Source organism: Sitophilus oryzae, unplaced genomic scaffold, assembly GCF_002938485.1.
Source record: "Sitophilus oryzae breed Bouriz unplaced genomic scaffold, Soryzae_2.0 scaffold_381_pilon_pilon, whole genome shotgun sequence".
Lineage (NCBI taxonomy): Eukaryota > Metazoa > Arthropoda > Insecta > Coleoptera > Curculionidae > Sitophilus > Sitophilus oryzae.
In genome coordinates this window covers 1,970,723-1,989,269 of record NW_022146953.1, presented here as the reverse complement: position 1 = coordinate 1,989,269, position 18,547 = coordinate 1,970,723, and the positions used below count along the sequence as shown (strand labels likewise).

The window sequence follows — 18,547 nt, the reverse complement described above, 5'->3', positions numbered from 1 at the left end:
GGATTTTATGTTTTTATTATAAACATATGTAAAATTATTCATCCAGATTAAGGAGAATATTACTATCACGTATGTGTTTTATTAACAATAATACTCTCCCGAGTAATAAATTAAATAAAAAAATACAAAAAACAAAGCGCGTGAATGTTTGGTTGCCTACCATACAACTTCAACAAATCAGATGACTGTGTGTGATTCGACTTGACACAAGGTCATTCAATTAAAACAGAATCCCACAGCTAGCCGGAGTTCAGTTTTCGAAAATCTTTTAGTTGTTTGTTTGGTATTGAGTGTTTTCCCCGTTTGTTAAACGAACAATTTCCAAAATGAGGATAATAGCGCGTTTGCAGAACGTCTCCAAGATGCTGGACTTCTATTCGCAGTTCAACCCTTCACCTCTTTCAATTAAAAAATTTATTGATTTTGGTAAGTGCATAATTCATAAACTAGTTTCATCATTCAACGTTTGTAACTGTATAATTGTTTATTGTTATTGTTTTTAATTGACGAGTATCGGATGTATTTGTTATGAGTATTTCGCCATCAATTGGATTAATTTTAAACGAGTTCTTAAGGTCACAGAATGATGTGATGGATTTTAACAATAAAGTACTTTATTGCCAAATAGAAAATTGAGAGTAGAGAGTCATAAAATGAATCTGGTGCACGTAGTGACGACAGTATAAAGTTCAAACCTGGATATTATAAAATCTATATTAATCTGGCAAAAATCCAACAACTTGATTAACAATATACAGAGAGATTTTTAGTAATATAATATATGCATTTAATTAATTTTTCTATACTTAGTTCTGATACCTAATAGATTATTCATGTAAATAAATAGGTATACTTCTGTGTCTAATGAGCTATAAAGTCAGAAACAATATCAGTTTACTAATGATTTTTGATATCAAAGACAACAAAAGTTATTATGAACACTTCAGCTAGAGAGCTAAGTACGTTAAGTACATATATTTGTTTATATAATTCATGTAATTTTATGTGAACAAGGTTACAGTTTTTTATTTTGTACGTGGATAAATGAACTTGACACAATTTCAAACGTTATACGGGGTATATACCTAACATATTTGATTATTCGAAATATCCTAAACAAAAAGGATAAATACAGGGTGTTCCTTAATGATATACTAATATTTAAGGTGATTCTTGGATCTATAAGGAAAAAAACTTCATATGAATATGTTTCCTAAACATCTTAATTTTTCAGACACTAGGGTGGTAAAATTTTCTAATTTTTTTTGTTCAAAATATATCTCTAATGTTATATTTGATACACGCCTTCCATGCATCAAAATGCATATTAATATAAATAATAATAACGATAATTTTTATTTTAAGAGAAGTCAGTGGTGTACCACCTTTTTCTCCAAAAACATTCAATGTAAAACCCGTAAGGACGACACTGGTTGAAGTAAATAAAATTCTTTGTACACAAAAAAAAAGGTATTTTGATACATAAAAGACGTGTATTAAGTTTCATCTGTAATAAAATAGAGTTATTAAAAAAAAAAAATTACAAGATTTTACCACCCTGTATCTCAGAAATTAAGATGTTTACATTTACATTTATATGAGGTTTTTGTCTTAGAATAGGACCAAGAATCACCCCCTTCAATATTAGCATACCGTTAAAAAAAATACGCATTTTTTTATTAAAATATAAAAACTTGAGTACGCCTATGAGCTGGAATTGCTTTTCCAATTTTTTTTGTATGTAAATAAAAACATCCGCGGACTTTGTATCATGACGCGGTTTGTGAGCGATTGTTGACAAAAATAGCGGCTTCTAGGAATTCCTTATTATTTTCGATTTAATCATCCAGATATCTCGTCTGTTCCAAATAAATATACGAAAATAATGAATTAGCCAAAGTTTCTTTCAATTTATATCAATTTTAAGGACTATATCACGGTAAAATTTTGATAAAATGTAAACTACCTACTTGTGTGGATCTAATACCGTATAATCGAAAAAAAACGGCGTCCAGTTGGCTTGGAAATGACGTTCTTCATTTCATAGTCCGATAGTCTAGCAGCTTTAAAAGCGATCAACTCAGTAACCGTTTATTTTATATTGCGACACCCGGTATATATTTTTAGGACGCACATTAAAATAACATGCATAATAAATTACTTCATACTGAGAATGTAGTTAATATATGATTGTCAAATAGATAATAAAATGCATCATAAAAATACCGCTAAAAATATCATAAAATTAAATTTAAAATGTTTATTTTTTTATTAATAATGTCTATATGTTCTTTAATTTAAATATGTAGTACAATATGGCCGTAAAAAAGGCGTCAGCGATGGCTATGAAATGAAGATCGCTGTCATTTTATAATATGTAAAGTTATATAGGAAATGTTATCATGTTCATTTCCAATTTCCAAGCCTGCTGGACGCCGTTTTTTTTTCGATCATACGGTATTTAGATATGCAGTTATGTTTACATATATTTTATTGTTTATACCGGGTGCGTCTCAAAAGTGGCTTCAGTTAAAAAAAAACAGATTTGATATGCTAGTACTTGACATATGTAAATTAGGATTGATTGACGTATTCAATTGTTTTCGGTCACTTCCTGTTCCACCGGAAATGACACTGAATAGAATGACATATAATATGTCCACTTTTGACATTTTCGCATATGGTTTATTTGAAATTGTATCATGCGGTTGATAATGACAATTTTACTCTAAATACCAAGTTTGTGGTAAAGTTATAGGGGTGAGCCACTTTTGAGACGCACCCGGTATACAGGGCCTAAATCGGATTTTATACAGGGTGATCTTCTCCTAATTTTTTATCATTACTTTTAAATTTACACTCTGTATTTTAAAGAAGGTAAAAAATACTAATAATAATGCTTTTATATTTTTCGTGTTGTTATCCAAGACACTGGTTTAAAAAAATATATGTAAATAAGATAAGAACTCATCTAACTCTGATATTAATTAATGATAATTGGTACTAGTAGAATCATGTATAGAATTAAAAAAAAGTCTATTTTGCAAATATATTGGTTCTATAATCGTTGTTTTTTTTTATTGATTATTTATCGCAAAAGTGTTTATGAATCTTAAAATTCCATTTTAAGATTCGTAAACCCTTCTCACCCTGTATATTAATTCGCGTTCTTTCCAGGACTCAATGCTTCAGAAGAAAAATCATTCATATTCCTCCGTAAAGAACTGCCCGTCCGGCTAGCCAACATCATGAAAGAAATAGCCCTCCTACCGGATAACCTTCTCAGGATGCCATCTGTCATAGCTGTCAACGACTGGTAAGTCCTAAAAATAATAAATAAAACAGTTTTAGCACAGCCTCTTCACTGGACAGCCAGTCGACTTAACGATCATTTAATTTACGATAAAAAAAATTAAATCCAATTTTGATACTATAAAAAGTACTTGACAAAACTGAGGATCTGTATAAAATCGTGTTTCAGAACGTTTTTTTTTAAATGCCTAATTAGGAAAAAAATAATGCAAATTTTTGAGCCACCCTGTATATGCACTGTTTTAAAAAGAGCATAATTGTTAGACATACGGAGGGCTAAAAAGTTACACAGAACTTACTAACAATAGTAACAATTAAAAAGAATTTTCGATTGTACAATTTTGAGGATGATTTAAAAAAAAATAGCAAATTTAATATACAGGGTCGCTTTTATGTATTGAAACGGTCGATTATTAGGTAAAATATAGGAGGTAACGCAAAAAATTAAATACAATAGTTATATGATTTTTAAATATCTATTAGCGGGTAATAAATTTAAGTATACAGGGTCGGTCATAAAGTCGTGGCACATCAAAGTTTCATTTTTTTAAATAGAACTCTCTGTATATTATTACATATTTCAATTCTTCCTTCAATTCTAAGCAAAAATCGTGATACACAATGTACATAAATTGAAGCATTGAAATGTTAAACGAAAATTTTGTAATTTCCAGATTATAGCTATACTCTCATTTTATACATCTATAAGTGCTAACTTGAGAACTAATGTCAAATATTATTAAGATTAAGTATCACAGTTTCGGCAGAATGGCATCGTTAAATGAGACTGAACATATCGAAATTAATTAAATCAAATTGTTTAAGTGATATTTTCAAAAGTCAATTACTCGGAAACGGTTGCTTTGAGGACCATTGTGTGTATTTCGATTTTTGCTTAGATTTGAAGGAAGAACCGAAATATCCAATAATATACAGGGGTTTCCATTTAAAAAAATGAAACTTTTATGTGCCACGACTTTATGACCGATCCTGTATACTTAAATTTATTACCCGCTAATAGATATTTATAAACCCTATAACTTTTATATTTAACTTTTTGCGGTACCTCCTATATTTCACCTAATAATCGACCGTTTCCATACTTAACAGCGACACTGTATATTATAAATGTTTATACCGTATGATCGAAAAAAAACGGCGTCCAGTTGGCTGGGAAATGAACATCAATGACATTTCCCATATAAATTTACATTTAAAATGACAGCGATCTTCATTCCATAGCCATCGCTGACGCCGTTTTTTCTCGATCATACGGTATTATGTATTTAAAACAACCACTGGGGTATACGAGCCCTAACAACTATATGTTGGGACAAGGTCTTTTTTTGCAATAAAAATAGTAATTTGTTAAAACGACTCAATTTATTTTGTTTATTATTCTAAATTCAAACATTACAATATAATCTAGACAATTTTACTATATTTTTATAACTTTGCACACAAATCACTTTTGATAATAGCTTATTTTGCTAAAATCAAGCCAAATTTGCTGACAACTATATATTGGGACAGCACAACAAGAAAATTGTTTAATACGGAGTTACATCACCTTTCGCCTTAACAACTGCCTGAACCCTTAATGGCATTGTATTTACCAAAGATTGGCACATTTGAGGAGAAAAATTATCCCAAATTTCCTGCAGTTTTGTCCGCAAATCAAAAATTGTTCGTTGTGGGTGTTTTCTTAAATATTGCTTCATTTTATGCCACACAGTTTCAATAACATTGAGGTCCGGACTACTTGCTGGATGGGATAGAACTTTTATATTATTATTACCGAACCAATTTTTAGTTGATTTTGCTGAATGGCACGATGCTCCATCTTGTTGGAAAATATAGTCTTCGTTTGGAAACAATTCTTGAGCACTAGGCAAAAGTGAGGTCTCAAGTATATGTTGATATTTTTAGGCGTTAACAGTGCCATCTATAAAATTTAATTTGCTCAAACCTCTTGCTGATATACAACCCCAAACCATAATCCCCTTAGGAAATTTAACAACACTCTTTAAGCAATCTTTATGAAAAGCTTCTCCTTTATTTCGTACTAGTGTGTACCCGCGACTTCGTTCGCGTCGGATTAATCATTTGTAATGGTGATGATCAAGCAAAGCAAGAATTTCCATTAACATACAAACTAAGATAAAATTTTCTTACATTTATGTCAGCATGAGAAAAAACAATATGGCGATATTATTATATAACTTGGTATAATATTTGAGGGGAGTTTCATCTCGTTGGAATTTGACTTTCGAAAATCCGTTTGCCAAAAATAAGCTTTTTACGTCAAGCAGTTTAAGCAGAATCGTGATTAATCAATTACCCAACTTTTTGGAACACCCTGTATGATTTTTTAAAAATTTCAAAATATGTAAAAAACAAAATCAATTATGCGTGTCCGTGTTTTCCCGAAAGGCTCGCCGTATTTAAAAACAAATATTGTAATATTTGTGGGTCGTTTTCACCCGCTTGGAATTTGAAATTGAAAACCCCTCTTATCGAACCTCTACACCCCACAGTCAATCCGTTTGCCAAAATCAGCTTTAAACGTCAAGCAGTTTAAGTAGAATCGTGATTACTCAATGGTTATATTTTATGAAACACCCTGTATAAATTTTTAAAAACCTTAAAATATGTAAAACAACAAAATAAAATATACATGTTTAAGAGTTTTTCCGAAAAACTCACCGGTTTTTACATAAAAATATTCTAATATTTGAGGGGTGGTTTCACCCCTTAGAATTCGAGTTTCGAAAATCCCTTCTTATCGAACCTCTACACCCTAAAGTCAATCCGTTTTCCAAAAATCAGCTTTTTACGTCAAGCGCTTTAAGCAGGATCGTGATTAATCAATGACCAATTAATCAATTTTTTCGAAACACCCTGTATACATTTTTAAAAATCTTAAAATATGTAAAAAAAAGAAAATAAAATATACGTGTTCAAGCGTTTTTTCGGAAACTTGACCGTTTTTTAAATAAAAATATTCTAATATTTGAGGGGCGGTTTCACCCCTTAGAATTCGAGTTTCGAAAATCCCTTCTTATCGAACCTCTACACCCTAAAGTCAATCCGTTTTCCAAAAATCAGCTTTTTACGTCAAGCGCTTTAAGCAGGATCGTGATTAATCAATGACCAATTAATCAATTTTTCGAAACACCCTGTATACATTTTTAAAAAATCTTAAAATATGTAAAAAAAGAAAATAAAATATACGTGTTCAAGCGTTTTTTCGGAAACTTGACCGTTTTTTAAATAAAAATATTCTAATATTTGAGGGGCGGTTTCACCCCCTTAGAATTCGAGTTTCGAAAATCCCTTCTTATCGAACCTCTACACCCTAAAGTCAATCCGTTTTCCAAAAATCAGCTTTTTACGTCAAGCGCTTTAAGCAGGATCGTGATTAATCAATGACCAGATTTTTCGAAACACCCTGTATACATTTTTAAAAAATCTTAAAATATGTAAAAAAGAAAATAAAATATACGTGTTTAAGCGTTTTTTCGAAACTTGACCGTTTTTTAAATAAAAATATTCTAATATTTGAGGGGCGGTTTCACCCCTTAGAATTCGAGTTTCGAAAAATCCCTTCTTATCGAACCTCTACACCCTAAAGTCAATCCGTTTTCCAAAAAATCAGCTTTTTACGTCAAGCGCTTTAAGCAGGATCGTGATTAATCAATGACCAGATTTTTCGAAACACCCTGTATACATTTTTAAAAATCTGAAAATATGTAAAAAAAAGAAAATAAAATATACGTGTTTCAGCGTTTTTTTCGGAAACTTGACCGTTTTTAAATAAAAATATTGTAATATTCCACCCCCCTTTTTACCCCCTTAGGGGATGAATTTTTAAAAATCCTTTCTTATCTTACGTAAACATCATAAAAGGAACCCCTGTGCAAAATTTCAGCTTTCTAGGGTCAAGGGTTTGGTCTGGGCGTTGATGAGTCAGTATCAGTCAGGACAGTCAGATTTATATATATAGATTATTCGTTTTCGATGATCTCCAACGCAAACATCAAATTTAGACTCATCGCTAAATATGACCTTATTCCAATCATTTTGTGTCCACGATAATTTAGATTTTGCCCAATTGTAGCGATTTTTCTTTTGAATTTCTGTCAGTAGTGGTTTTTCTTTGGCCTAAATAAGAATTTGTATCAATAATCTTCATGTAACTGATTATCAACACAAAATAAAGTTTACCTTGTAAAACCCTAGACCGCATTTATGGATATATTTTCGGCAACATTCTGTAGATATATTTAAACCAGTTACAGTATTCCATTTAACTGTTACTTCGCGAAGAGTACTTCTCGCAGACTTGCAAATTTTTACTAAATTTCGTAAATCTCTCTGAGATACAACTTTTGGCCTTCCCGAACTTTTACCTCTAACGTCTACATTGGCAGATTCGCCGTATTTTTTTATTATATTAAAGACCGTGGTTTTTGGAATACTTAAATCATCAGAAATTTTTCGAATTGTTTTTCGCGTAGTTTTTGATTTGTAGCTTTTCCACGGACCATTACTTTGAATTAAATAATTAACAAAATTGAAAATTAAAAAAAATAAAATTACTTACAGTAAATCTCACTACTCAAAGTATCGAGTCACTTACAAGCTGTCAATGCTGAAGTAAACAGTTTGCGACATTTGTAACTTTTATAGCTAAGCCGCCTATGATGATATTAATTATTTAAAAATATTTGTCCCAACATTTAGTTGTTAGCAAATTTGTCCTTTTATGAACAAAATCTGCTACTGTAAATATGGATTGATTTACAAATTCATAAAAATATTGTCAAGTTGTTTAGGATATATGGCTATGTTTATATTTAAAAAATGAAACATATATTTTTCAGTCATTTTAAAAAGCCAGAGCAATAATTCCAAAATATGACCTTGTCCCAACATATAGTTGTTAGGGCTCGTATACAGTATGTCCCCGGATTGTCTTTACATGAGAAAATCTTCTTTATTATTGACATTTTGTAAAAAATGCATTCTTGATTTTTCTGTCAATTTTTCATCGAAAGCACAATTAAAAATAATAATTCCGCTGTGTATTTAGTGGTTGTTATCTATTTTCTATTTCTTTAACCTCTCCATAGATTATCATCCCTTTTATTTATATAACAGTGATATTTTTATATTTTTTAGACTTTGTTTTGTAATTAGAACAGACTGTTTTTTATTACATAGATTAGACTATACATATTTATTTTTTATGTTTATTGGGCTAGAATTACTAGTAATTTGCATGTTGTTGCCACACAATGTGTGTGTTTTTTTAAATATAATAATTATATACGTATGTGCAATAACGTGTCGTGTGACTAACATGATAATCACAATCATAATTATTTCAAAAATGAAATCACAAAAAAAACAGCGGCGAAAAAATAACATTAATGCAACTCTGGTTCAAGGTTATTTTTTTTTATCAGTTTATTATAAAAACAACATATCATAAATGGAAAGTATTTACATAAATTTAAAAAAAAATCGTTTATGTAGAGATATAACTCCATATCCATATTTTATATTTTTACCACAGATTAGGTATCCTATAAGTATACAGATAAAAATCTTGTCCCTAAAGCCCCGTTCTCAGAACTGCGACTGTCGCCAGCGACACGACAAAAGAACCAATCAGATTTGTACAAAATTCAAACAGCTGTCAATTTTAAATTTAGTACAGCTCCCATTGGTTGTTTGAAATGTCAAACTGTGTCGCCCGCGACACGACGTTGTTCTGAGAACGGGGCTTAATTCGTGGTACGAAAATTGTTTTTTATGACGATGTGCAAACGAGTTAAATTTCCTGTGCGCAAAGATAAACTCACGTAAAATAACAATAAACAGCGTAATAGAGAGATATCGCTAAACCGAATAGCGTGCATGGACGTTAATAAGGCCAGGTGTTATTTCCTTTACGTGAGGTGGTATTAACTCTCTTCATTTATAGTTATCGGATCGGAATGAATTCTGATCGCGTCGCGTCCGCTATTTAAACTTAACCTAGCTTTGAATTTAAAACTTTGAAATTGTTTTGTTTACTGAGTATTTTAAAACTAAAGGGCTAAAGTGCTTATTTCCAGTGCTTTATTGTTCAACGTCTGCCAGTGGGTTTAGGGCAACAAATTCTCTTAGCAACAAATTCTCTTAGAAGGGCTAAGTCGTCATCTGCTGTAAACCTAAGCCTCTTTATAGGTTCTTTAATATTGGAAGAGGTGGAATCCATATTGTGGGCCATATTTATTTAATTAAACCTAATCCCAGCTACTTAAATATCAAATTACCTAATAAAACTAAAGTAATAATTCAAAACAATTCAAACATAACCCAAAATAAAATATCTCGCCGGCCGGCTCCGGTTGTCAAATACCCACACATGCCCATTTAAGCAATTTTTAAACGTTATTTAGAAATAGCGCTTGGTGTAATTGATCCGCAAATTACGTCAGGCGGTAACGTTATTAGCGGGTGTTGCGTTAAAAATTGACTCGCGCATATCGTAACCATAATAAGGTACGCGTAAATACTGCATGACGCTATTCGGTTTTCCGATATCTCTCTAATAACTGTGCCGGTCAGGCGCTGTGCACAATTTTACAGGCTTACGTGCTATGTGCGCAAACTAGTAACCTAACTAGTACCCGATTCCGAAAATTGGAACCACGAAAAACAATAAAGAAAAAACAAAGTTTATAATCTGTATAATCTGTGTTTTTACTATATGCACTATTTTAAGTTTTATTTTATACAGGGTGTTTGAAAAAACATGTGCCATCTCTCGTGGGGAGATTCCTCACGTAAAAATAAGATTTATTTTTCATATCAACATACATAGGTCCGATTCTGCTTTGTTTCGTAACTACAGGGTGTTAAAGTCTTAATAATCTTTCGATTTATTATAATTTTCTTCCAAGAAAATGAAATTTTGAGGGTAAAAGTTACTGTATGTGCGACATATTTTAATGGCCAAAAAAGTGTCGATAAATTCATCAAGGACGGGCATATGGTTTATCACTGGAATATTTTTCAAAAAAAAAACATGGGCCCCTCTGATTCTTTTTCTTTTGATATCAAAATTTTGTAGGCCGTTTAATGCCAATTAAAAGTTTCGTCGAATTCGGCCTGCTTGATGAGATACGCAATTTTATTAATCACAATTAATAAAATTAAAATAAAAATAAAATTAATAAATTATATTTTACCTAATTTATTATTAAATATTATTACTATTAGTCCAACCTACAGCAATTTAAAATAAAAAAATAAAATGATATTTCAGATAATTACAAAAAAACTAATTTTAGACTATAAAACTATGCATTTCCATACCTTTGTTTATAGGACCTTTTTTTCATATTTTTTGATGAGTACTTATTTAAAATTTTTATTAATTAATAAGTTAATATAATAATAATAAAAAAATATTAAGACTTTAAGACCCTGTAGCTACGAAACAAAGCAGAATCGGACCTATGTTGATACGAAAAATAAATCTTATTTTTACTTGAGCAATCTCCCCACGAGGGATGACACATGTTTTTTGAAACACCCTGTATAACGTCCTTATCCAACGGGGTTGATTTTCAATCCGCCAGGTACATACGCAGCTTCCAAGAGATCCTGGAATTCGAGAAAAAGGATCCTAACCCCGATATTCTGGAGCATTTTTGTAGCGAATTGGTCAAAATCAGGAACAGACATTCTGACGTTGTGGAGACAATGGCACAGGGGGTACTGGAGCTCAAAGAGTCCCACGACGTTGACAGCCACACGGAACACAGCATACAGTACTTTCTGGACAGGTTCTACATGTCCAGGATATCAATCAGGATGCTTATAAATCAGCACAGTAAGATATCAGCTAAAATTTTTAGTTTCTTTGTTTTTTTGTGTTATTTTTACTGTTATTGTATTAACATCTCTACTATAGGCTTGGTGCATAAAAACTTTATTTCTTCTCGTACGTTTTTTAATTGCTTCCATTTTTGAAAATTTTTGTATTCCTTTTCATAAGTTATTCGGGATTTAAATGGAAGTAGTTTGGATATGGCGTTTGTCGCCTCAGCCTGAATATCTGTTGGTAATTTACATATTTCGTTTTGACCAATTTCTGGCTCCAATTCAATCAGCAATCGACACAAAGAATATACCTAGCTAGAAAAAGAATGGACTCTGCCATACTGAAAAATGGTCCTACAGAAGTGGCGCCATCTATTGAGTAGGGCTTGTTTTAAATGGATCGAAGCGCGGGCTTTTTAAATGAGCGTATTTGAATTTTGCTCTAAAATAATTAAATTTGATAATTAAATCTTATTTTTTACACAAATTCAACAATACTAATAACGAGTATCGTTGTGATGTGTAAAAAATAAGATTTAACAGTATAATTTATACAATTATTAAATCAAATTAAAGCCAGACATGTGTAAATATTATTTATTATTTAAAGTTTTTATTTATAAGTCAAATATTTTAACATCGTTTATTATAATAAAACAAAACCAACGTAATACGCCCAAAGTTTTGTAAATGGAGTAAATATAAATAGGTACTTAAATGATGGCAAAAATAAAAGACTTACATTATATTTTTAGGGCCACAAACAAAAGGAATTGTCTAATAAAACACATATAACAAATTATAGTTTGAAAAACGTTTTGATATAATCATTTTTGATAATATTATGATTGGCGCTATGACAACGACAATATTTTTTGAGAATTTGACAATAGTATGACAATGGCCGTTGGAAACTACAAAAAAAATCTGATTGAACGCCATCTGGCAATAACTAGTAGCAATTTCTTAACCTAAAAATTAATTTCACTACCAACTAGCGCCCGAGGCTGGAACTATTTTATTTGAAATTTCCGTGGAAACGGTGGAACCGCTTTTGCTATTTCACTTTCCGGCCCCTGAATCGACACGAAAGAGAATTAAAAAAGATTGACTCAAAACTGGCAACTAAAGAGACAGGTTTATTTATTTGTTAAATTACATAGAAACCAACGCCAATCCAACACAATATTTTTCTACTCGTAATAAATTCCTTGAAATAATAATTTCTGAATATTTTTAAAACGTAACTCGCTATGGAAAAAAATATTGTTTTATACACGACGATAAAATTGCATTATGGCCTCCCGAAATTAATTAAAATTTTCTTTTTGGTCGACGATAAAATACCATCTTATTGTTTTGTATAAAAATAACTATTATTTTTAGAATTTTCACAAATTATACTTTCTAACACTTTGAGAATAATTATATATAAGTAATAAATATTTCGTAGAATGCAACAAGCCTCTACATATTTGTATCTCCCCTGATTATGTTTTTTTTTCTTTCTGTGTTATAACCTCTCTAATTGTAAACAAGTCCACCTGTTTTCAGCTCTGATTTTCGGGGGGTTGCTGGAGAGGGCCCCCGGCCCCAACAAGAGCAAGTACATCGGCTGTATCGATACCCAGTGCGACATCGTCAGCGTCATAAGGGACGCGTACGAAAACGCCAGGTTTCTGTGCGACCAGTACTACCTAGCATCACCGGAACTCATACTGAACGAGATACATCACAATCGTAAGTAACCCTAGATCATATATACTTACGTGGATAGGTAAATCGCTATGGAAACTGTCGCAAACATATCAACGACTTCCATTTTTTATCTTCTCTTTTTGTTGCACACGCGGTTCTTCTACTCTATCTATCTTTGTCGAGGACCTATCGTCCGCGCGCCAAATTTGAACGTCAATTTTAAAAATTTGATTTGTAAAATGCTTTTATTTGAACAATAAATTGAATGTTTACTGTTACAAAAATTAATTTATATAAAAAATACATTTAGCCACTCCGTACGAATATCAATATTTTTAGGAAATCTAAATAGAAAGTATGCATGTGGCTTAATATAAATAAAAGAACGACTGAATACTTTACTTGCCTATGAAAAGATAATTCGGGGACGTTTATATTAAAGCTTCCACACACTAAACACTTTCTAGTCATTTTTACGAGTATTTAGAAAGTCCAATGAAAAAAAAATAGAAAGATAATTGCACAAATTTAAAATTAACTTCTCACTGAACACACTTGCATCCTTGGCTATATAAAAGCGGTCGATAAAAGAGTAATTAATACAATTTTTAAATTAAAAAATGCAAAAAACAAGCGTCGTTACACAATGGAAATAAGATTATGACATATAATTATGACAATATGATGACAATGAAAAGTTGGTTTCCATAACAATGTATAATTTGTACTTTCTAAACCATGATACAAAGAATACAAGGTATGATATTGCGCAGGTTGGTCACTACGTCACAGGTGATAAACGGCACCATTGGTCGACAAGCCCCGCGCGCCAATTTCAAATTGTCAAACAGATGACACAATAAATGTGAAAATAATTTTTCAAATGTCAAGATCGATGATTTGACATAACTTTTGGGGTTATGTCCTAATTCTACCCTATTTTAGGTCTTTTTTTATTAGTGGCAATTGAACAATATGGATATTTTTTTGTATGGCGTATGATGTCACAGGTGGTATGCGCAAACTTAACGAAATTGGAGCCGCTATCGATCATACCTTGTTTTCTTTGTACCATGTTTCTAAACCGTACAAAATTGTGCTTATTTTGGAAATACGTGCAACTTTTAATGTGCATGGCGCAAAGTAAGGTCCTCGAGAAAGACAAACCTATTGAACGTTTCATAAGTGCAATAAAGAAAGGTTTGAAAATGGCATGTCGTGATGTTGGAGACATATTTTTTAATGCTAAACATATGGCGTTGATTTATCCATGTAAGGATATATCATCTAGGTAAGTAACACATGTATTATAGATCATACGAAATCAGTTTTGGCAGAAATTTTCGAGCGAATTTCTTCAACGGAACCTTAAAATACCTTTGTATTCTTTCTACTTCACAAAAAATTCCAGATCTGGTGAAAAATCACCAAATTTCGAGTATTTTTGCTATTTTATAATTAGGAGAAAATTTTTAAAAACTTATTTCTGGTAATTTTTGGACACCAATGTATTTAAATAAACTTTTATTAAAAAAATAACAGGATCAAAAATGCTTTGATTGATACTCGACAGCAGTATTATAAGGTATGTTTTAAAAAATTCATTGCTTACAATGACTTCTTGAACCGAGAATAATTAATCGTGCAAGACGCTATGTTATGTTTTCCGTATACCTATTTATTTATTTTCAACATCAAGAACTTTGGTTTAGTTAAGACGTGTAGAAAGATAAAAATGTATCTATTCATTTTTTGTTAAATGTTAAAATCTTTCCAGTTGGGGACTTTATGACAGCAACATTGCTTTAAACTGAGTTATCCTTAACTAAACAACGTTAAAGTGAAAAAATTGACGTAGGAAAAAAATAAATACTCCTACTACATATTTTATTAATTTTTATTGTGCAAAACTGCCAGAAACCTTCATATTGTCTTCTTTTTAGATAAAAATCCTTCAATTGACAAAATTTGATAGTAAAATCCTTCATATTGAAGGAAATCCTTCAGTTCTGGCAACACTGTACCAAATTAACTTTTAGTCACGTGATTAAGCTTGACCGGCACAGCGTTGACCACTTTTATATATTTTCTTTTAATCAGAATCTTTTAGGAAACAAAAATGAATTTGTTATAAATACAAACACCGGAAAAGTCTAGGGATATTACAATTTTATTCAGCCATTGTCAGTAATTTTATTATTTGCATTTCTGATATAATAAAATTATTCAAATTTACCTTGATTTTTATGGAACTCAAAAAAATACACACATTTTTTTTTATTCTAAACTGTGAATTAAAAAAAAAGATAAAACCATTTTTACTTAATAAAGGGTATGGCCTCCTCTACTGTTCATTACAGCCCTACATCGTCTCTCCATGCTCCTGATCAGGTTGTCGATCTCTTCTTGAGGTACAGCCTGCCGCGCTGCATTCACGGCCCGAACCGAGAACATTCTCAAAATTCTTCTTTGGACCGCGTCCCATACGTGCTCGATGGGGTTGAGGTCAGGAGATTTTGCCGGCCAGGGTAAGATGTTTAATTGATGAGCATTGATAAACTCACTTACCACTCTGGCTGTATGAGGCCGTGCATAGTCATGCATGAGAATGAAGTTTCTCCCAAAATCATTGGCATATGGTAACACGACAGGCTCAAGAATTAAATCACGATATGTGATTCCTGTTAGAAACCTTACAAGAAAAACGAGATCGATTTTCGGCCTAACTAGACTCCTCCCCAGACCATAACTGTTCCACCTTGATAAGGGTGCACTTCCTGAACATGATCCAACCGAATAAGATTTCCTGGTTCTCCATACCCTAAGCCTTCTCGAATCCGGATGAATTCCAAAGCGTGACTAATCCGTGAAGAGAACATTGGCCCATTGTTCATTCGACCATGATCTTGAGCTCACAAATATCGTACCTCTCGATTTCCTCTCGTTAAGGGTTGAGCTCTCCAGGGGCGTCTGCTTCTTAAGTTGACCTCTCTTAATCTATTGCGAACAGTGTCAGGACTAACGGTTACATTATGTGTCTCCTGGAGAATTAAACTAAGCTCTGGTGCTGTAAGAGTCGGTCGGCGTCGAGCATTTAATTGTAAAAAATGATCTTGCTGAGGGGTAATAATGCGATGTCGCCCTGTGTGCCTTTCAGCAACATCACCACTTTCACGGTAGCATGCACTTAATCGCGATATTACACTTTGCGTTATATTTAATGCTCTAGCTACGTCGATTTGGCGCACTCCAGCTTCGAACATACCCATTGCCCTTAGCATTTCGTCTCTGTTAAGATGTCTACGATCCATAATGTCGTTTAATACTAAACAGAGTTATTTGAATGCATTCTGGCCAGTTATCATAAAAACAGAGCCAGTACAGGTTAAACTCGAACAATTGATGCTAGGTGCTTTTTATACATTTGACAAAAAATGTACAAACACTTCTGCAAATATCGCAAATTTAGAAATAACTAGTGTGACTACTTCGTTTCAATCGAAGTAGAAAGAATCGGCCTACAAATATGTGGTTGTTTATTCAAACATTTATTTTAACATTATTTTTAACTTTATTAAAATGATAACTTTTAACTTTAATAAAATGATATCCCTAGATTTTTCCGGTGTGTGTATATGAACAGGTATTTACACAAACAAAGCTCACAACCCTATAATAAAAAATAATCATCTTAAAGTATCACAACACAATTTACTTAAACCAAAAACTCGTAATACTCAACTAAAGTGTCAAACGTGTATTTTGTTAAATTTATTGGCGAGGCACTGCATCATCTGCTTCATAAGACAAATTGTTCCTGTTCAAGTTTCTGTATAAAACCTTGTTGCCATGTTTCACTTAATTTCTTTTCAGAGCTCGAGAAAGAACAATTTATTAATATTGTTTACGTGCCATCACACCTGTATCACATGCTGTTCGAGCTGTTCAAGAATTCGATGAGGGCGGTTATGGAGTACCACAATACCAGCGACTTATTTCCACCCATTACAGTGACCGTATCAAGGGGAAGAGAAGATATATGTCTCAAGGTACTGCCTTTTATTGAAGATCTTGCAAGAACATTAATATCGTTTTTTTTTCTTCAGATGTCTGACCAAGGTGGTGGTATCTCAAGGTCAACCACAGATCACTTGTTCAAATATATGTATTCTACCGCGCCTCAACCAAGTAAATCGGACGCACATACAGTACCTTTGGCGGGGTACGGTTATGGTTTACCCATATCCAGGCTCTACGCTAGGTACTTCCACGGAGATCTGGTTCTTCTTTCTTGTGAAGGTTATGGAACTGATGCTGTCATATACATGAAGGTAAGGTGAAGGTTTTTTTTAATTGACTTGGTCTGATTTTCGTGGTATTTTTCACAGGCTCTTTCCAATGAAGCAAACGAACTGCTGCCCATTTTCAACAAGGCAACGTCGCGATTCTACAGGTCCACGTTACAGACGGGTGATTGGTCGAATCAAGCCACTCATATTGGCGACAGACAGATTAGCATACACACTAAAAAACACCAGTTGCCGCAGCAGGAGTCTCTGACTAGGGCCCTCTAGCCAACTCTGGATGATGATAATATGACCAATTATTGGAGATTTTTCGATTAAATATTTGATACGGACACCGGAACAAAATTAATGTAGTCAAGTTACAGGAAATTTCGTCACTAACGGCAACGCCGCGTTTCCGGGATTTTTTAGTTGGATTTCGTGAATTTTCGTAAATTACGGCAACATTGTACGGATTTTATAGTCGACTTTTAGGAAATTTTGTCGCTAACGGCAACACCGCATCTCCGGGATTTTAGTTAGATTTCAGAAATTTTTGTAAATTACGGCAACACTACGTATTTTATAGTCGCTATTTGTGAAATTCTTTAGATTTCAAGAATTTTGGTAAAATATGGCAACGCTGTGCGGATTTTTGTGAGATTGCAAGGATTCAGGGATTTTTGTAAACCATGACAACATCTTTAACTACTTCGTTATCGACACCGTACTACAAAACATGGTTAAATTTTAGTAAATTTTGTCACTAACGGCAACACCGCATACTTGTATTTGTTTAGTTGAATTTCCGGAATTTTTTTAAACCATGGCAACAGTGTCGAGACTTTATAGTCGACTTTAGTGAAATTTTGTGGATATCGACAACACCGCGTCCGGGTTTTCAGTTAGATTTCGGGTTTTTTCTTTTCAGTTTTTCGTCAAGTTTTAAAAATTTTTGTCACTATGGGCAACAACGCATATTGTTTAGTTGGGTTCTCCGAATTTTCGTAAACTGTGGCAACAATTTCGAGATCTTATAGCCGACTTTTGGGAAATTTTGTCGTTATCGGCAACATCGCGTCCGGGTTTTTACTTTAGTTTTCAGGAATTTTGGTAAATCCCAGCAATTTTTTTATTTTTTTTGTAATTGACATTAAACAAATTAAAAAATACGAACCTTAATTACAATAGTTTTTGATTATATATGGTAATTTGATGGTTCTATGAAATCATTTAAGTACCACTGCCCAAAATCTGTTTGTTTTTTTTTAATTTAAAAATTCTATCAAATATTTAGTTTCGAAAAAACAATTTTAAAGAATATTTAAATAAAAATTCCAAAGACTGCTACAATTATAGATAGTATAGCA

The 18,547-nt window shown here is 32.4% G+C and overlaps 1 protein-coding gene across 2 annotated transcripts; it reads left to right on the top strand.

The window, feature by feature from the left end:
- Positions 1–185: 185 nt before the first annotated feature.
- Positions 186–18,359, top strand: LOC115885403 (pyruvate dehydrogenase (acetyl-transferring) kinase, mitochondrial). 2 transcript variants are annotated; one of them, XM_030904308.1, is made up of 7 exons: positions 186–426; positions 3,178–3,316; positions 10,950–11,203; positions 12,748–12,933; positions 16,765–16,940; positions 16,998–17,222; positions 17,280–18,359. In XM_030904308.1, exons 1-7 carry the CDS (start codon positions 327–329, stop codon positions 17,463–17,465), a joined length of 1,266 nt encoding a protein of 421 aa, XP_030760168.1. In that variant the 5' UTR covers positions 186–326; the 3' UTR covers positions 17,466–18,359. The 2 variants fall into 2 exon arrangements, with proteins under 2 accessions (XP_030760168.1, XP_030760167.1); XM_030904307.1 differs by having other exon boundaries at positions 12,733–12,933.
- Positions 18,360–18,547: the final 188 nt, after the last annotated feature.